Source organism: Entelurus aequoreus, linkage group LG10, assembly GCF_033978785.1.
Source record: "Entelurus aequoreus isolate RoL-2023_Sb linkage group LG10, RoL_Eaeq_v1.1, whole genome shotgun sequence".
NCBI classification, from domain to species: domain Eukaryota; kingdom Metazoa; phylum Chordata; class Actinopteri; order Syngnathiformes; family Syngnathidae; genus Entelurus; species Entelurus aequoreus.
This window is the reverse complement of record NC_084740.1, coordinates 77,539,662-77,560,628: the sequence shown is the minus strand read 5'-3', so window position 1 is coordinate 77,560,628 and position 20,967 is coordinate 77,539,662. Positions and strand designations below refer to the sequence as shown.

The window sequence follows — 20,967 nt, the reverse complement described above, 5'->3', positions numbered from 1 at the left end:
CCTTGTCTCAGTGTTAGTCAGTGTGCTATTTCAGCATGTGAGCTGCTTTTACACATATGCGGTATTTCCTCAAACAGTGGCCTCTACTCTCACAGGCGCCATGTACCAATTAGTCGGCAGCTTTAAGAAAAATAAAGGCAGCACCTCAAAAAGATGCCAATTTTATTTCCCTCTTGAGGAAAAACATGTTACAATGTCTCTTGTGTGGACGGGTGAAACAATAGTCACTGCTAAACGCATCAGTGTCGCTATCTGAAAGTGCACACTGTTGCGCAGTGCAAACACGGCATCTGTAAAGCTGCTGGCAAGAAGGAAATTTGCCTTGCTGGGCCACGGGAGGAAGTAAAGTTGAGCAGGCAAGGAGTTGGGAAGAAGGTTTTTGATCTTGCAAAAACAATTTCAAAAACAGAAGAGGCAGCATTTCCCCGACCTTTGCCGTTTATACAAAAACAGGCCAAACAGGTAATTGTGCTTCAATACATTAGCACAAAAAAAAAAAGAAAAAAAGGAAAAAGGTCAGCTTTTACAGGCACTTAAAAAATCTATTTTTTAAAATGTTACATTTTAATATTATTTCAGTTAAAAATCATTATTAATTCTGGCAAAAGACATGATTGTAATAAATAAAACTTTTATATAAATAAATATTTTTTCGCTTCGTAAATCAAATTCATCATTATCATTATTAAAAATAATATTAATATTATTACAAATCCTGCCCCCCTTACCCCGAGTTGTCGCATGGTACTCTCTGCAGTTGAGAAAATCACTAAATGAGGAAATACGGTCCATTCTGGTGAACATTCCACCTTCATTGCATGCGGCTGCTTTTCCTTTCGCTGCCTCAGTACAAGGTGTTATTCAAACAAACATTACATGCAAAGGGCGCCCCTATTGGTTGATACTCATTGGTCCAAATAAACATGCTTGGTGTACATTTTGGGGGAGAGGGCGCCGCCACACTCACTGACTGGCCACAGCCTCTGTCAGAGTGCCGCTGCATCTTTACTTACGTCGGCTGGGACCAGAAGGCTCCTGCCCAGGTGCTGGTTAAAAGAGAGGCACCAGGCCTCAGTGTAACCATTCATGCTGGGAACATACTTCTTTATGGTTTCGTCATTGAGCTTGAGCCACACGCCATCATCGTTGTGGATCTAAAAAAGGATGGGGAGGGGGTTGAACAAGCAACAGAGCAGAGCACAGCCATGCCGTACGATTACTATGTAAACAGAAGGGGTATGAAAGTACACACACACACGCACACACGCACACGCACACAACTCTCCTGAGACTTCATGAAAGATGGGCTTTTACCTAAACAGTATCTTAAAAGTGAAGCATTTTAGGGAGTTTAAAAGGTAATCACACAACATTTACAGGCCAAGTGATGATTCTAACAGACATGAACTTAACTTGCTTGGATAACATTTTTTAAATGTACCCTTGTAATTGAATTAATCTCTTTAATATTTGAACTATCACCATCATAAAACCTTCCATAACAACTCAAGGCAATACTTCAGACAGCCCTATAACTGCCAACATAGCGTGAAAAGAGCTTGACAGGTAACACCTTCAAACAACAAAACAGTAATTTGTTGTAGCTGCGCCTCATTGTTTAAAAAAAAAACTTAGACCAAAGTGTTAAAGTTTGAGTAAGAATTAGGCAGTATGCCATCTGTAAAATACATTTATGACGAGTGACACGCTGAGCTAAATACTACGGGCACTTAGTTTTCGCATTTCCATCACAGGTGTCAAGTTGTGGAACAGTCTGAGTGAAGTACATAAGCAAAGTCCAAGCATCAATGTTTTTAAAATAATGTACAAAAATATATTGTTCACAGGATATAGTGAACTGCACTAAAAGTCAGTAGGTTTGTATGTGTATGTATATGTATACACGCTGTTGTGTCACATTCATAGTTACTTGTTAGATGTGTGTTGTAGATGTGTGTATATATATATATATATATATATATATATATATACCGGTATATATATATATATATATATATATATATATATATATATATATATATATATATATATATATATATATATATATATATATGTGTATATATATATATATATATATGTGTATATATATATATATATATATGTGTACATACTTATATATGTATATGTATTTATATGACATAACATTTTTATATACTATTATTATTACTATTATTAAACATACAGTAAGTAATAAGAGGGGTGGGAGTACATACATTTTTACTTCTTCTCACTCCTTTTCGGATATGTTTACATTAATGTTTATTTTCATTTCTTGTTTCTTTTGCTTTTTATTATTACTATTATTATGTTTGCATGTCCTCCCCGTGACTGCGTGGGTTCCCTCCGGGTACTCCGGCTTCCTCCCACCTCCAAAGACATGCACCTGGGGATAGGCTCCTCCCACCTCCAAAGACATGCACCTGGGGATAGGCTCCTCCCACCTCCAAAGACATGCACCTGGGGATAGGTTGATTGGCAACACTAAATTTGCCCTAGTATGTGAATGTGAGTGTGAATGTTGTCTGTCTCTCTGTGTTGGCCCTGTGATGAGGTGGCGACTTGTCCAGGGTGTACCCCGCCTTCTGCCCGATTGTAGCTGAGATAGGCTCCAGCGCCCCCCGCGACCCCGAAAGGAATAAGCGGTAGAAAATGGATGGATGGATTATTATTGTTTTTGTTATTCATTCTTGAATGGCTTTTTTGTTGTTTTTTTTCAAAATTTGTTGTTTTTGTTTTGTCTACATATTCGAAATAAACATGAAAATGAAATGAAATGAAATGACTTAACAATTTGATCAAATTCCGATTCCTGGGGTGACAATTTGATTCAAAAGCGATTCTCGATTTAATCAGATTCTCGCAATGTATTATTTGGTATAATAATTAAAATGAAACTTTTTCAAAATACGTTACAGGTTAGAAAAGCTCCTTCTCATTACATGAAGATGGCCTAAAAATGTATTTTTAAAAACTAATTCTAATAATAAAAATAATAAAAAAAACAATGAACTGATGCAGTATTGGGATAAACAAGATTTGCGATTCGGATGTGAACTGATTTTTTTGTGTACCCTTACTAGATAGTCAGCCACTAGAGTGCTAGCAACAATTGCTAAATTATTGTTGGTCTCCTTCTCCTGATGTTTATTTGGGGTTGATAAAGAAACCCTAGGGAACTATCAATCCCCTAAGCATTAATCCCCTCATCCCTCTACTGGAGATTGTGAGCTAATACTTTGATGCTCGCCAAACTGAGATCCAGTGAACTAATCTAAAATCTTGCACGGTGCTATTTTTCTTTGAAAAATGTGCTAAGGTTTTCCTTTAACTAAGGCAGCGAGGTTCACATAATACAAAATGAAAGTATGCGGGTGGCCACTTTGATCCATTTTTTACATTTAAGGTGCAATGCAGTGAAAGTATTCCAAGTATGCAAGGCTATCTGAACAAAACATTTGCACTTAGCCCTGTGTTATCTGTGACAAAGCAAATTAGTGCACTATTTAATAGTATAACGCACTGATTCTAATTAAAAAATAGGCCACGATCTGATATCAATTAACTTGGTTGCAGTTTGGACACCCCTAACTTATGAGCGTTCGTATTTTGAGGTCTTCAAAAAAAAACTGAATGAAGATGTCTGACAACGCCTCATCAGGGCTTTACGTCAATTACCTCGTCGATGAAAGTGATGGTGCCATTGACCTGCACTTTGCCTATTTGTTCGCTCTGCAGGGAGGGGTGACTGCGTACACGCAGGCCTGCGCTATCCTTGGACACAAATTTGCGGACCTGAGAGAAGCAGAGGGGAGACGGTGTGTGAGCCGCAGCAGCAAAGAAGAAGAGAACCCAAAGAAAGGAGGGCAGCCAGAAGAAGCAGGAGGAGGACGCGTGCACTGAAGGACAAAGAACCGCAGGGTGAAGTCTGCGTCAGTTCCGCTTTCACATCATCACAAACCACATTCACGCTAAAAGAGGGGAAATACACACACGGAGCAGATAGAGGTTGCATCCTGTTGCTTGTTTCCCCATTTAAAAAAAAGTTTCCTTCCACAATGATGATTTAGTGCCCACAAGTCCAAAAAAAAAGCATAGCCAAGGCCTCAATGCATGAGTTTCTCAGCAGGGAAACTTCCACATGATAGCTGACAATGTCTTGTCTTGTCGGGGCTGCAAAAGGATGGAATGTTTCCAGTAAATTTCCTAAAAAAATCTCCTGACTCTTCCAAAGGAAGTTCAGCTAAATAGTTACAAATATCAAATAATAATTTAAAGGAATACATTGGTAATTAGAGATGCAACGCTTACCGGTATTGATGATAAACTCACAAACTGGTGGTATTGCTAATTTCCTGGAGACAAACACTATAGCGTCGCTGATCTCCAGCTAGCAGCCGGCGCCACTGTTCGCCAGCGAGCTAAAATGCTATCATTAATAAAAGAGACATTAACATATTTCTTCATTACCAATGTCATACCCCAATCTAATATAATTGCTGTACAAAAATCCACAAATGTTGTGGTACATGCTTTGGGTGGGAAAGCTATTACCAGTAAATATAATAACATATAATTTTCCTAAGTGTTTTCAAAGTGTACTGTATTTTTTTATGTTGAGTATGAACAATGTTATGAATACAAAAAGTATTATTGTGTTTGATATGTTTTTGTTTTGATAAATTGACATGAAATATGTATATATGTGTATTTTAATTTTACATCTGAATCTCTCAAAAATTAGAAAATTCAAATTAAATATCAATTATAAATTAAAATATGTTTAATCAAAACATATTAATAGTATATTCCATATATTTTTAATGTACAAAGTCAATATTATGCTAATAAGCAGACTATAATACAAACTATGAATAGCATAGTACTTCAAATTCTTTCAGTTGTCAAAAATAATTGATAAGAAAAAAAATGTATTCATTAGTGTTATTTTTTTCAGAAATGATCCGTGCAGCGATGGACAAATGCACAGCTCATGCAAGGGGTGTGGCCTCAATAGTCGTGCAGGAAGTTGCTGCAATGTGTATAGAAGAGAGTGATGCACAATGAAAAAAACATTGTTTTAAATGTAGTTGCTGTAACTTGAATTACTTTTCAACTCTACTGAAGTCCTATATAGTACAGTGGAACCTCTATTTACACACTTAATATAGTTCTTGAACAGGGTTCATAAATTGAAAAATATCCGTTCAGTGAAACAAAATTTCTCCATGAGACACTATGTATTTTTCTTCTTCTTCTTCTTCAGCCTAATTCACTCCACTGCAGGAGGAAGACCTCTTCACCAATTTTCCATTTTGTTCTATCTCAACCTATTCTCAATGCCACTCTGTGCTGTTAATTCATCCCTCCATCTTCTGCTTTGTCTCCCTCCTTAGGAGTCTATTCTGTTGGCTTGTGTGTCCATCAACATTTGTTATTCAATGGTCAACATAATATCCTGCACTCCTGACTTCTGTCTTAGTTGACACCCTGTTCCGTCACCTTAAGTCTTTTCTCCAAACGTGTGATGGTTTCGGCATCATATGAGAGAACATTGTAAATATGGGTTCCAGCTAGGGATGTCCGATAATGGCTTTTTGCCGATATGCCGATATTGTCCAACTCTTTAATTACAGATACCGATATCAACTGATACCGATATCAGCCGATATATACAGTCGTGGAATTAACACATTATTATGCCTAATTTGGACAACCAGGTGTGGTGAAGATAAGGTACTTTTTTAAAAAATGAATCAAATAAAATAAGATAAATAAATTAAAAACATTTTCTTGAATAAAAAAGAAAGTACAACAATATAAAAACAGTTACATAGAAACTAGTAATTAATGAAAATTTGTAAAATTAACTGTTAAAGGTTAGTATTATTAGGGGAGCAGCAGCACGCACAATCATGTGTGCTTACGGACTGTATCCCTTGCAGACTGTATTGATATATATTCATATATAATGTAGGAAGCAGAATATTAATAACAAAAAGAAACAACCCTTTTGTGTGAATGAGTGTAAATGGGGGAGGGAGGTTTTTTGGGTTGGTGCACTAATTGTAAGTGTATCTTGTGTTTTTTATGTGGATTTAATAAAAAAAACAAAAACAAAAAAAAAACGATACTGATAATAAAAAAACCGATACCGATAATTTCCGATATTACATTTTAACGCATTTATCAACCGACCGATATTATCGGACATCCCTAGTTCCAGCCTTGACAAAAGTCCATGTATTAATGAAGGTTTGTACACTTTGAACACAATATAAAGTGTTATGTACAGTTATGTATATGAAACAGACATAACAAGGAGGTTATAGATTTATTGAATAAAAAGCCCAAACAACAAACTGAACTGTGCTGTATGCGCTGCTCTGCCAACGCGCGCACACACAGAAGAGCCGTTGGTGCCCCTACAAACGATCAGAAATCACAAACATCTTGGGGGAGGGGGTAAGTGGGCCTTAAAAGACACACTGCTGAACGAGAGAAGCTCTTCTCTTTGCTGTGAAAGAATTCCTCTTTGAATTGTTTTCCCCCCAGAAAATTCCAGTGTCATCACAATTAAAACTTGCCTACAAAGCCTGCTTCCATGATTCTTCCATACATGTGAGCATCATTTAAGTGCTGCCCCCCTTCTTTCCACGCTGGTCTGTTGTTTTTTTGGGACTAGTACCGAGTTACAAAAATGGACAAAACTTGTCAAAACACACAAAAGGCCCACACGCTGAAGCTCTGAGCAAGTGACGTGGAGGGGGTGCGCCTCTGCAACAATGCTGCGCCCTGCTTTTTGCTTACAGGCGTGGCACAAAATGAATGACGTGTTCGTACACAGAGACATGGATCGCACACGGCAGCATATTTAGCTCGATCTAAAAGTTGGTAAAGCGAAAAGTTTGCAAATAGAGAGATTCGTAAATCGAGGTTCCACTGTATACTACTAGTATAGTGCATAAGGGGACGGACATCAGGTGTTTGAGGTCCGGAGGTAATTTGTCATGTCCAGCATTATGACATTTTGTTTACTTTTAATATGAAGCTCACCTTGCTGGGCTGGGGCTCGGCCTTGGGTTTGACCATCTGTGTGCCAGGCGGGATCATGCCTTTAGGAGGGTCTTTGACTTCAACCTCCAAACCAGCATCTAGAACGTGCATCGTTCCGAATACATTCAAACAGGAAATTGACATTGTTGGTTGTAGACCACCGCTCCATGTCCCTCCAATTATGTATGACTCAGAATATGAAACACAAGCGCTAAGTGGAACACACCTATTTCAATTCCATCGATGGTGACGTGAATTGTGTAGAGGCCGACGGCTCCCGGGGTCCAGTTGGCACTGTAGGTTCCGTCAGTGTTGGCACGTATCAGCATGTTCTCACTGGGCCTGAATGAGATAGAAAATGTCTAAAATAAACACACCAAACAATGTCTGATTGATTCTTTGTGATCGCAGGCACCTTTTTGGAGTAGGGGAAGCAAATCGTAGCTCCTCAAAAGAGTAGCTTTCATATGCCTGGAAACACAAGATGGTGGAATGAATAACGACCCGGTCAGGTGAGGTCAAAGTCAGCGGCATTAGACTGACCTTCATCATGGTGATGGCGATGTAACGAGCTTCTTTAACGATCATAGGTTCGTATGTGGCCTCCAGCTTTGGCGCTGGCAGACCTCCAAAAGTGAGGTCGGGTCCAGAAGATGAGGATGAGGAGGAGGTGGCGGCAGCGGAGGAGGAGGTGGTCCCGGGTAGTCGCTGCAGCTTTTTCATGTTCTCAGGCTGAATCGATTTCTTCTGAGAAACAGGCACGGCCTTCACCTCCACCTGGAGATGAAACTGAAGAATTTTTAGTTCTGTTACTGACGATCTCTGATGCACACAATCTGTATTACCGACCTTCATGTTCGGTACATGCACCACATCCCCATACTGGTCTTTGGTCTGCACGACAATGGTAGCCGGCCAACCGCAGCGTATATCGTCTTTGTTCAGGATCAGAGACGTCTTCTGGGGGTCTGCGTAGGAGTCCGGTTGCAGCCACCTTGACGGAAAACGCCCAAAACAACAATCAAAACCTGGAGGTTTGCTATTTCACCTCACAGTACCGTCTCAGCTTGGCTCCAGACATGACACGACTCCTGTATTTAATTCTTGGCATGTTATTTAAGGTGATGGATGTTATCCAGGAGGAGACTGAGGGCAAAAAAACATGTGGCGTACATTACTACCGTATCCAGAACTATGGCACAGCAACAGTGCAAGCTCATTTTTAGTAGGTGTCCTTAAATGATATCCAAGAGGAGACTAAGGGCAGCTAGAATAGCATCAAAGTGAATTTTGTTGATTATAATTCTACAGTGTGCAGAACTCTGGCAGGGTAACAAAGTGAGCTTATTTTAGCAGGTGTCCTTAAAATATATCCAAGAGGAGACTAAGGTCAGCGAGAAAAGCGGCAATGTTTGAGTCTGTTCAGTATAATACTGCAGTGTTCAGAACTATGGCACAGCAACAGTGTAAGTTAATTTTAGAAGGTGTGGCTTAAATAATATCCAAGAAGAGACTGAGGGCAGCGAGAATTGCATCAAAGTGAAATTTGTGGAGTATAATATTACAGTGTCCAGAACTATGGCACAACAACAGGGTGAGATCATTTTAGCAGGTGTCCTTAAATTCTATCCAAGAGGAGACTAAGGGCAGCGTAAAAAGTGGCAAAGTGGAGTCATTGGAGAACAATACTACAGTGTTAGAACTATGGCAGAGCAACAAGGTGAGCTCATTTTATGAGGTGTACCTAAATTATATCCAAGAGGAGACAAAGGGCAGCGAATAAAGTGGTTAAGTTTGAGTCTGTTCAGTATAATACTGCAGTGTTCAGAACGATGGCACACCAATGAGGTGAGCTAATTTTAGAAGGTGTACCTTAAAATATATCCAAGAGGAGACTGAGGGCTACAAGAAAAGCGGCAAAGTTGAGACTATGGAGTACAGGGTTAGGGTTACCTTGACCCTAATCCTAACCCTGCAGTGTCCAGGGGATAGGGCACAGCAACAGGGTAATGTAAAGTTAAGTGTCCTCAAATCTTATCCTATAGTAGATCGAGAGCAACGAGAAAATAGAGCACTGCGGAAAAGTGGAGACTGTGGAGTAAAAAATACTGCAGCGTCCAGAAATAAGACACGGCAACAAGGTAAACTAATGTTAGCATGTCTTTAAATTTGATCCAAAAGGAGACTAGGGGCAGTGACAATACGGAGCGTTGCGTTTATTTGATGTAATTTCTAGCTGTGTATAATCAAATATTACAATGACGAGTGCTAGAAGTAGTCCTGGACTTGTAGTACCTTATTTTCCAGGGGAAACGGGTCAATAGCAAATAGAGCCAAGCAGGTACCGGACAGTGAAAAGGGGCTTTAAGAGATCCACAGAAAATAACACTGAAGATGAACATGCAGGACCTTGCTAGACGTCCTCCACTCGAGGTCTGTACACATGTGATGAAGTCCTCCAGGAAGGAGTGCTCGTTGGTTTGGAGGTGCAGGGGTAAGTTCCCTTCCAGGGCCTCTAGGATGATGGGAGGGTGGGACAAGGCCAGACCCTTCCCCAAGATCCCTGCATGGGCTTTACACACCTAAACAAGGACAAATGAATCAATAAGAAAGGCACCAATGAAGGGAAATATGAATTCAATTTAAGTAGCTCACCTGAAGGGAGGCCTCTTCTAAGATCTCTAGGTCCTCCTCCAATTCATTGCCTGAAGTGACAACAATCAATGAAATGAAGCATTATTTCATCACTAGCACTATTATTATACCTATAGGGAGTGCCAGGTCTTTCTTCATCAGCGCTGCGGCACACACACTGCCCAAGTACGCCAGCTCCTTCTCCAGCTGGATGATACCCTGCAATTCATCAGACAGATAACGTGACTTTCAGCTTTTATTCTGCACTTTCAACAGACGATTATACAGAAATATAGAGATTGGCAGCCATACCTCATCAGGACCTGGGTTGAATTCATAACCTACAGCCACACACTTAAAGCCGTAGAAGCACGCCTTCTCATCTTTCACATAATCGGAAGCGGTTTCCAGTGAAAACAGAACTTCATTTCCTGTAGAGACATGAAAATGCCTCCAAAATAAAACAAAAACTGGACGCTCCAGAAGGCATTACAGCGATGCGAGGTCCAGCTTCCCCTTACCCGGTAGCACGAGAACTGTGGTGGGCCAGCCCGTGGTGCCTGAGAACTTCCTTAGATCGGTCCAAGTGTTGATGGTGTCGTGGACCAGAGGTTTGCCCCCCATGCAGGACAGGTGGAGGGTGCGGCTGGGGATGAGGAGGCGCAGGACGTCCTCCGGCTGAGCGGTGCCGCACTGCGGATCGAACTCGATGCTGGTCCAGCGCACGCAGTCAGGGAAGGAGACCTGGTGAAAGTGGAGAGTCAAACTTGAGATGTGTGCATTCAGGGGATGCAGGGAAATATCCCACTTTGGAACATTCCTGTTAAAGGTAAACAAAAAAAAAACATGACAACGGCTGTAATTTGTTTTTATAGATTTTAACAAATCATTTCTAGCTGAGTTGATATACTTAGACACCAATTCCATTGTAGGATTGATTCAAGCATTCAAGTAGCTTTATTGTCCGACCAGCACACATGGGATTGCACAACATTTAGAACCCGAGATCCCAGATTTAGCCCAATAAGTACCACAAGAATGATAGTATGTACATAACAAATGAAATAAAATGGTGTTAACTTATTATATCTGCCAATAACTATTGTTTATTAAAGGCCTACTGAAATGAATTTTTTTATTCAAACGGGGATAGCAGATCCATTCTATGTGTCATACTTGATCATTTCGCGATATTGCCATATTTTTGCTGAAAGGATTTAGTAGAGAACAACGACGATAAAGTTCGCAACTTTTGGTCGCTGATAAAAAAAAAAGCCCTGCCTGTACCGGAAGTAGCGTGACGTAGTCAATTGTTCGCCTCCTCATATTTTCCTATTGTTTCCAACGCAGCTAGAGCGATTCGGACCTAGAAAGCGACGATTACCCCATTAATTTGAGCGAGGATGAAAGATTCGTGGATGAGGAACGTTAGAGTGACGGACTAGAATGCAGTGCAAGACATATCTTTTTTCGCTCTGACCGTAACTTAGGTACAAGCTGGCTCATTGGATTCCACCCTCTCTCCTTTTTCTATTGTGGATCACGGATTTGTATTTTAAACCACCTCGGATACTATATCCTCTTGAAAATGAGAGTCGAGAACGCAAAATGGACATTCACAGTGACTTTTATCTCCACGACAATACATTGGCGAAGCTCTTTAGCTACTGAGCTAACGTGATAGCATCTGGCTCAAATGCAGATTGAAACTAAATAAATAAGCCCCTGACTCGAAGGATAGACAGAAGATCAACAATACTATTAAACCATGTACATGTAACTACACGGTTAATAATTCTCAGCCTGGCAAAGCTTAACAATGCTGTTGCTAACGACGCTGAAGCTAACTTAGCAACTTAGCAACCGGACCTCACAGAGCTATGATAAAAACATTAGCGCTCCACCTACGCCAGCCAGCCCTCATCTGCTCATCAACACCCGTGCTCACCTGCGTTCCAGCGATCGATGGTGCGACGAAGGACTTCACCCGATCACAGATGCGGTTGGCGGCTAGCGTTGGCTAGCGCGTCTGCTATCCAAGTAAGTCCTCCTTGTTGTGTTGCTACAGCCAGCCGCTAATACACCGATCCCACCTACAGCTTTCTTCTTTGCAGTCTTCATTGTTCATTAAACAAATTGCAAAAGATTCACCAACACAGATGTCCAGAATACTGTGGAATTATGTGGTGAAAACAGAGCTATTTTGTATTGGCTTCAATGGGCTACCGATACTCCTGTTTCACTGGCTACGTCACGCGCATACGTCATCATCCAAAGGCGTTTTCAACCGGAAGTTTAGCGGGAAATATAAAATGTCACTTTCTAAGTTAACCCGGCCGTATTGGCATGTGTTGCAATGTTAAGATTTCATCATTGATATATAAACTATCAGACTGCGTGGTCGCTAGTAGTGGCTTTCAGTAGGCCTTTAAGTCTGCCGCTTTTGTTGTGATGTCAGATTACTGCATCACTGTGAAGTCGGGACATTGATTTGCCGTGCTCAGCGCTCCTTTTCTAGTTTTAAAATGTCCCAGTTGAACTGAATGCACCAAAAGCCGTTCACATACCCTGTATTGCGTGACCCCAGCTTGCTTGTAAGGGTGGTCGCTCTCGATCACCGAGTAGTGGTTGGAGGTGGTGCAAGCCGACAGGCCCTGTTCCAGCTGGTTGCCGGTGGTGCTGTCTGTCGATTGGTTGGGGTTGAACATGGGCGGGGCGTACTTTTGGTTGAGGGCAGAGACGGCGGGGAGCAGCTCTTGGACCAACCCGAAGACCTCGACAGCAGCCTGGGGGAGTGGGAGGAGCGGTTAAAAACATACGACAAAATGAGAGCGACATTAAAGTCCTGCGGGTTGGCCTCGAACCTTTGGTACAGATGCTGCCACGGGTCCGATGTAGGCCAGAATAAGAGGAAGGAGCATGGAGAAGAGACTGGAGGAGCTCAGCAGCTCTGGGATGTCATCCACTAAAGACACAACGGAAATCAATACGGCTAAGAACAACAAACTAGATTAGGAAGAAAAAAATCTATTCTAGTGGATTTCCAAAAGAGTTGTCCGATGATGACCCCGCTTACCATCAACAGCAAAAGCCCTGTGAAGCAAGTCTTTAGCCGCTCTGACCACAGCGCTGACCACAGACAGCGCCCGGCTACAGTTTTTGTCTTCTTCGTTGGCTTTGCTCAGCAGCTGCGACTGGAGATCCCCGTCGTACTCGCTCCTGAAGCGAGGATGCAAACATTAGAGGGAAACCAAACACTGCAAAGTCTAGAGCAGGGGTGTCTAAACCCCAACTCACGGGCCTAATGCGGCTCACCGGCATCTTCAATTAGACCCACCAGATGACAGCACAAATTCAATTTCAATAAATAACCTGGCTGTACCAGATGTTTTCATATTATATTTAAATACACAGGAATCTGACATTTGGCACATTGTCACCATCTTGCGGACAATGTGAGAAACTCAGGTCTGTGACCATGATGCATATTTTCAATTACAAGCACAAGGTAGGGATGTGCGTATCGATCCTGTGGTATCGATATATCGATACTCACACGCTACTCATTTGGCATCACTTTTCTGAAAAAAGTATCGATATAAACCAAAAAACGGCGTGTGGGGGGTGCAAGCATCACTTTCGGATGTTTTTGATGACTTACTTAACTTCCTATGTGCTGGGACAGCCCTGTACCTGGCAGAGTATAGAGCTGGCCCAGTCACGTCACAGCTAGAGACAGCCAATGAGCGTCGTCAACGTGCAACACACACACACACACACACACACACACACACACACACACACACACACACACACACACACACACACACACAGCCAGCCGACAGCGATGCAGCCAGGCATATCCAGTGTTGTCCAATTGTTGACTTAAAACAGGCATTGTTTTTTTTTTTTTTAGTAATGTTTACTGAATATTTTTGTTTAAATGATTATCCTAAATTCAAATAATTTCCACGCAGGGGAATTTACTGTTAGTTGAAAATTGCTTGAGTATTTAAAACAAGATAAGAAAGAGATACAATTTGGAGATTCTTCATCTTTGCATTACAGTTTTATTTTTTTCCAAGAAAATCTTGAATATATGATTGAATGTGATTTTGGTTTTAATCTGTAACATGATTTCTTACATTTCGAAAACATTAGCCTATTTCATATTTCATTAATTGCTAATTATATCACAAACTTTAAAAAATAACTGCAGCTTCTTGCAATTCGGATTTGACTGCTAATTGGAAAGCCCTAATATTTAATTATTATTATATATAATATATAGTTATTATTATATATAATATTTAATTTATTTTTCATATTTATGTTATATATTTTAATTTTACTTTTATTATATATTGACCATAATAAATGTGGTATAAATGGTCTGTATTTGTCTTGTGATTTGTCTTAAATAATAACAATAGTAATAATATTTTTGACTGACAAAAAATTGCCAATAAGAAATTATTGGTATCGGTATCGGTATCAATGAAAATGCAAGAAAAAGTATCGGTATCGTATCGAATCCTAAAAGTGTGGTATCGCCCATCCCTAGCACAAGGCATTATATGACTCAATCCAGACAACCTTTCCTAGTCATGGTGCAGGAAAAAAGTGCCTTAGGGCGAAGTGTACCTGTAGTAGAGAATCTGAGGGATCTGCCCCCGTGTCTGGTTGGTGCCATTGCTGCTCAAGCTGCAGGTGCTGAAGGTAAAGGACACGCCGTCGGAGCACTGGACCGTGGTCATGCCGCCATCTCCGTTTGCGGTGCGGCTGCCGTAGTTACGTAAGCGGACAGCATACTTCACCCCTTCCTACAACACAATAAATGATCGAAGTCAGTGATTCTCAAACTGTGGTACGTGTACTACTGGTGGTACAAAGGCTCTATCTAGAGGTACGCCAAATAATCACTTGATTAAAGTAGAGTGTTTTATTTTCCTATATTTAAACACAGTGTTACTGTTCAAACCGTGTGTAATGTTACAGTGGCCAACAACATTAAATATACTTGTTAAATAAAACCTCTACCTTTTTGCAATGAATACTTAAGCCTAAAACACAATTGTAGTTTAATGTTGGTCATTATGGAGAGCCAAGTGTTTCCTGAGGTGGTACTTGGTGTTCACTCATGCCGTGTTTTACAGTCAAAACCACCCGAGGGAGAGGCACATTATCAGAAAGACACTGACCATGGTCAAGTCAATTAAGATACACATTGTTTACATTTTCAATAAGTAGTGACAATTAGACTATTGGATGTAATTAGCAAGTTATATAATCCAACCCTAGTTATATTAAAGAATGGGTCACACTTGCCATGTTTGGTTTGGTTTGGTTAAAATGTAGTACAGTTGGTTTAGTCGAGAATGCGATCATCTTAGCCCTGTGGTGCCCCAAAGAAGCGGGCCAAACCGCTTTATAGTCACAAGTCATCACGAATAATTCAACGAATGATGACACTGATGCAGATCTGTTCACTTGAGCTCAAATGTGAACGGCAAACACAACAAAAACAGAGATAAATGCTTTAATGACAACCGAAAGTATGTAGAAATGACAAATATGTGAGTGAGAATGCTTTGGAAGTGTTGTCTCTCTATGCTATCTTCCTGTGTGTGTGTGTGTGTGTGTGTGTGTGTGTGTGTGAGTGTGTGCGAGAAAAGGTGCTCCTTAATAGTAAATTTTAGAAGCTTCCATTTACCATTGTAAGTCCAGTCCACTGTGGACTGGACTTTCACAATGTTATGTCAGACCCACTCGACATCCGTTGCTTTCGGTCTCCCCTAGAGGGGGGGGGTTACCCACATATGCGGTCCTCTCCAAGGTTTCTCATAGTCATTCACCGACGTCCCACTGGGGTGAGTTTTTCCTTGCCCGTATGTGGGCTCTGTACCGAGGATGTCGTTGTGGCTTGTACAGCCCTTTGAGACACTTGTGATTTAGGGCTATATAAATAAACATTGATTGATTGATTGATTGACCATCAGAGACAAATATAGGAGATAATAAAAACTACATATTCAATTCAGCTAAATTGTGGTTTGGAATAAAATGGTAGTTAAATTGTGGTAGGACGCAGTTTGTACCTTAAAAAACTCGACGCAGTATCGCCCATTGAAATTAATCAAAATCAATTTAATTGTTGATTGGCCCCACCAAGAAACAGCATAATTTCAATGCCTTTTTAAAAATAAAAAAAAACTAGAAGATTGGAGATATTGTTAAAAAACCAACACAATAGATTGTACTACTAACAACTGCAGCAATTTTATGAAGTAATTCAATAATGTACAGCATGTACTTCTCTCCTTCGGGCTGTCTTTCCGTCAAACACACCATCAGCAGCTTCTTCATATTTTCATAGATACATATATTTGAATATCCTTGGCTGGTGTTATTGACTCATTCTGCTTCAGTATGGTACAGACTAGCAGCGAGACGCTCCAACTGCTTCACCAAGTTGGCTACACAGTCTGTCATTTTTTTTTTGATGATTTCTTTCTTTAATTTAATGAATATCATCCGCTTCTTCTTTTTAGCACTGTCCTTCACACTCACTTTCCTCATTCCCATAGTTGGAAAAACAAACGTATGTATGTCGATCTCTAGGCATAAGCGAATACGTAACCTGAATTGTTGCATGTAACCTAAGGCATAACAAATTGCAGATAGACAGCTCGTATCTCGACAAACTTTTAAGTTAAGGCACTGGTATCCAGAGGTACTGGGGTTGTGAACCTTTGGGCATCACACGATTCGATTCGATTCTTGGGGGTAATGATTCCATTCAGAATCGATTCTCCATTCAAAATCACCACTTTTTTAATAAGATTGGGTCCCAGTTCTATGATAAACTACATTCCTCCATAAAATATACAAGCAGCTTTGATATATGCTTATATTACTTAAAAGAAAACTGTTTTCCCCAAATATTTAATAAAGTCAAATACAAACAAGGCAGAAAGAGAAGTATGCAACACTTCTCTTTCCTCTGTAATCTGTACAGTAGATATTGGCATCTCCATTAAGAATATCATTTGCCTAACTGCCTGGACAGGACGGATAAAAATAATAATAATAAAAAAAATATTTTTTTATTATTATCGATTAAGAATCGTTACAAATAAGAATCGAGACTCATTTGAAAACAGATTTTTTTGACACTGTATTTGTATCTCAAAAGCTGTCCAATCAATTCCTTACATAATCATTTTGATCTTTACTGTCCCATGACAAAAAATAGCAGTGTGAACATTAAGTGAACCGTGTCAGAGTGCATACGAGGTATCTTTATTTGATAAGCGCAGCCCTAATTTATTTGCAAAAAAAATCCTTGGAATAACGCTCGCACATACCTTGAGAGGCACGGCCTTGTCCAGGCGAATCTCAGAAATATCACTTGGAGAGTCATCAGTGCTGTAAGTCCCCTTCACCAGCTCCAGAGATGTCCACCTGTGAGAATGTCCAGAGTCCCCAGGGTGCTCCGTCTGTGCCTGGGTGAAAGAACGCCGAAACACTTGACGGGAGTGACAGACAAAATGTCGACCTGAAAATCCGCCGCCTCTTACGTCGTCAGCAAGCACCTCCAGCTCATACTCGTGGATTCCGCCGCCCCCGTACACGCACACGCCGACCAAGACCACGCCAGGCTTGTCCACCGTCAGGCAGATAGCGTCCGGAGAACCGTTGCCCGTGTTCCAGCTGCGGCCCTGGCTCGTCTTAGTGAAACGATTAGGGGACGCCTTGACCGAGTGCAGCGAGTTGAGGCCGTCCACCTAAGAAACAAAGAGTTGAAAATATCTTCATAAACCGTTGAAAACTAACTTATCATCAACTACTCGTCTTCACACTTCCACTGAGAGCCTCTAACAAATAAGTAAAAAATATAAAAAAATATATACATCAAAAAACATATTTAGCTTTTCCTTTGGATTTTTCTTGTTTTTGTGAAGGGTACCAATGAAAATGCGCTGAAAACCATAGATGCGGAAATTGTACTCACGGCGAAGTACAAAAGCGTTTCTATTCATTTGTGTATTGGCTGCTCATAACAACACAGCTGAGGTAAAAAATAATGACAAAAGAAGATTACAAAAAATGTTGTAAAGCAACTTACCTGCCAAGGATACAGTTTGTCACCGCATCCATTTACAGGCGAGTGCAAAAGTTTTACATTATAAGATAATTGACGGTTTAAGGGGCAACTTTGCAAATTGCTCACAGTTTAACTTTTTTAAAGCAAAAAATATAACAACAGATTTAACAGAAAACATTTGTTTTACAAATTTCTCTATGGAAGAGGCCCTGGCTGTTCTAAGTCATGACCCGAGGTGAACCACTTCTCTATGACATGGATGATACAACCCTCTGCTTGCACCCAATGGACTGGACTCTCACATATGCAATAACTGTACCCACTTGTCATCCATTGCAGCTGGTCATCCAGGCAGGGGGTCCCCACATCTAAAACCCTTCTCAAGGGTCCTGATTTTTCACATATTTGGTTTTAAGATTTTCCTTGCCCGGATGTGGGTTTTAGATCAGGGGATGTCATTGTGGTTTGTGCAGCACTTGTGATTAAGGGCTATATAAATAAACTTTGATTGATTGATATACTTTTCACAATTACTAGGTTTATGTCATAAAAATTTTTACCGGCCTGAATAAAACGATTGGCGTTTATGGTGATTATTCCGGCCTGAATAAAATGATTGGCGTTTATGGTGATTATTCCGGCCTGAATAAAATGATTGGCGTTTATGGTGATTATTCACCCTGTCTCGTCCACACGTACGCACAGGGAGCAGTCATGTTGTTGTTATGATAAAATGTACATTTAATGACAGCTAATGCTCGCGATCCAAATCGCTATCATTAGCTAGCAACACCCAAAGCTAATGTGCGTGCATGTGTTAAGTACATACAGCATGTAGTTACGTCATTACGTCCCACAAGCCGTGAGAGGGCGAGATATATTGTGTAAATACATTGGAAAGATAGCACCCTTTAGGCATCTGTGTAAATGTTGCACAGCCCCTTTATCTTCTTTTTACATTTGAATGTTTAAAAATGCTAATACTACCTGTCTGTGGTTGTCAAAGGGTGAGTTTATTTATTGATGTATACAGTAGTTAACATTGTTTAACACTTGTATGCCAGTTAATGTTAACATGTTAGTGTTTTCCAACAGTTTGACTGCGGAACTGATGCTATGGAGGTTTTAGTGTGTGTGTGACAATCATTGGTACTTTACTTATGTAATACTGGCTCATAATTACATTTCAAGTGATGCCCTTTCATTTAATGTGAAAAACTATGCATGTCTCTTTGACAAGAGGTGAGAAGATGCTGATGCTGAGAGTTGCTACTATGACACCAAGTCCTGACTTTGGAACACGGTGGAGGATGCACTGACCCATTTCCTGTTACTGCTCTTTGAAAGGCATCAACACACATTCATCCCACTTTAAGGTATCACACTCTGAAAGGTGAAGCATTAATCAGTTGTCTGCTGGTGCCTACCTCAGAGCCCAGGGCGGAGGCTGTGAGCTCAGAGACGATGGAGGCCAGCAAGCCACAAGTGTTGGACACCAGGTGTGGCGAGAAGAGCTCCACCTCTTTCCGTAAACTCTTCCTCACTGGAAGCACCACAATCACCAGCATCTTCTCCAGCACCTCCCGGAAGCTTGTCATTCCCATCAAGTTCTCTTCGGTCTATAGATGAAGAACAATGAGGACGCACTCAACATTTCCTCTGCATGTTAAGTAAAGGATGTTTACAAGGCTCACGTGGCTTAGCTTCTCCATGTGGGCCACCAGCAGGGGGAAGCGGTGAGCCAGGGCGGAGTCATTCTCAGTGCTGACTTGCTTGACCAGTGACCGAAGCAGAACCTCGCCGTCGTATGCGATGGGCAGGATGGATGTCAACTTCACAGAGGTGTTGCACAGAGCCGACATCACGGCCGCCAGCAGACGGCTGCTGGACGTGCGAAAGTTGGCCTCGGCAATATCCTGGGAAACGCCAAAAGGCTTTTATTGCGCTGCTTTTATCTTCCTCAGGTGTATGCATATTTAAACTTACGACTTCTATTTAATATACTTTGTTGTTCCTTGAGGAGACATTCTCTTTGTGGGCCGCGTAAAAAGGGAGAGTACAAATTAGCGGCTAACCTGATCCAGGCAGTTGAGCAGGTCGCAGAGGCAGGCCCACTGCAGCGCGGGAGTCGGGTAGAAGGAGTGGAAGCAGGCGGTGAAGGTGTTGTGGCACTCCTGCAGCACGGCCTCCAGCAGGGTGAGGGGCTGGGACAAGTAGCCCTGCGGGTCGTTGTCCAGCTTGGTCAGGCAGTTGTCCATGCTCTCCGACAGGATCTTCTTGAGGAGACTGCGCGTCTTGCCCACGCACTCGGCCAGCTTGCTCGACTCGTCCACCACGGCTTTGGTGCTTGCTAGGAAGCCGATTGCATGTCATATTATTTGGCATGAGGAAAAGATTATACTTACTGACACTCGTGTGTGTGCCAGTGCGATTACGCTATGTAAGTTGGCAGTAATCAATAATAACTTGCTGAGGGAAACAATTATGCAAGGTAATAAATAACAATAATAATGGATTCGATTTTATATCACGCTTTTCTATTATTAGATACTCAAAGCGCTCACAGAGAAGTGGGAACCCATCATTCCTTCACACCTGGTGGTGGTAAGCTACATTTGTAGCCACAGCTGCCTTGGGGTAGACTGACGGAAGCGTGGCTGCCAGTTTGCGCCTACGGCCCCTCCGACCACAACCAAAGGTGGCAGTTATCAATAACTGCCATGAGAAACAACTATACTGATTATATGACACGTCAATGTTGGGAACTATTTAGTGTGCTCGTGCCTGCGCAATTATGCTGGCGTAATTAATAACTAGTGAGAGGAACAATTATGCAAGGCGCCGGTTATCATTAATAACTGGCATGAAGAACGATTACAAATTATACCACACGTCTAGGTTGGGCACCTGTGCGATCATGCTATGTACGGTGGTGGTTATCGTTCATAACTAGCTGACGAAAACGAGTATGCAAGGTGTTGGTTATCGTTGACAAGCGGCTTGAGGAATGATTATACTGCTTATACAACACATCCAGGTTGGGAACTTGTGCATGTGCAACCATGCTATGTAAGGTGGCGGTTATCGGTAATAACTATCTGGAGGAACAATTATGTAGGTTGACGGTTATCATTAATACCTTGCATGAGGAA

General features: G+C 41.2%; 1 protein-coding gene across 17 annotated transcripts in view; it reads right to left on the bottom strand.

Moving 5' to 3' along the window:
- The window catches only part of mycbp2 (MYC binding protein 2), a 121,317-nt gene that overhangs the window by 44,146 nt on the left and 56,204 nt on the right, over positions 1-20,967 (bottom strand). For 9 of the 17 annotated variants that reach the window (XM_062061754.1, XM_062061760.1, XM_062061764.1 and 6 more), the window contains 21 exons: positions 19,891-20,165; positions 19,501-19,731; positions 19,243-19,434; positions 17,289-17,495; positions 17,076-17,213; positions 14,353-14,531; positions 12,785-12,927; positions 12,573-12,673; positions 12,276-12,494; positions 10,230-10,452; positions 10,021-10,139; positions 9,840-9,927; positions 9,730-9,779; positions 9,484-9,656; positions 7,924-8,068; positions 7,618-7,863; positions 7,490-7,545; positions 7,301-7,416; positions 7,075-7,172; positions 3,697-3,813; positions 1,014-1,154 (listed from right to left, as the gene is read on the bottom strand). In XM_062061754.1, coding sequence (XP_061917738.1) covers positions 1,014-1,154; positions 3,697-3,813; positions 7,075-7,172; positions 7,301-7,416; positions 7,490-7,545; positions 7,618-7,863; positions 7,924-8,068; positions 9,484-9,656; positions 9,730-9,779; positions 9,840-9,927; positions 10,021-10,139; positions 10,230-10,452; positions 12,276-12,494; positions 12,573-12,673; positions 12,785-12,927; positions 14,353-14,531; positions 17,076-17,213; positions 17,289-17,495; positions 19,243-19,434; positions 19,501-19,731; positions 19,891-20,165 — 3,257 coding nt within the window. The remainder of the gene's footprint in view (positions 1-1,013; positions 1,155-3,696; positions 3,814-7,074; positions 7,173-7,300; positions 7,417-7,489; positions 7,546-7,617; positions 7,864-7,923; positions 8,069-9,483; positions 9,657-9,729; positions 9,780-9,839; positions 9,928-10,020; positions 10,140-10,229; positions 10,453-12,275; positions 12,495-12,572; positions 12,674-12,784; positions 12,928-14,352; positions 14,532-17,075; positions 17,214-17,288; positions 17,496-19,242; positions 19,435-19,500; positions 19,732-19,890; positions 20,166-20,967) is intronic. The other 8 variants (XM_062061758.1, XM_062061772.1, XM_062061771.1 and 5 more) reach the window with 4 other exon arrangements.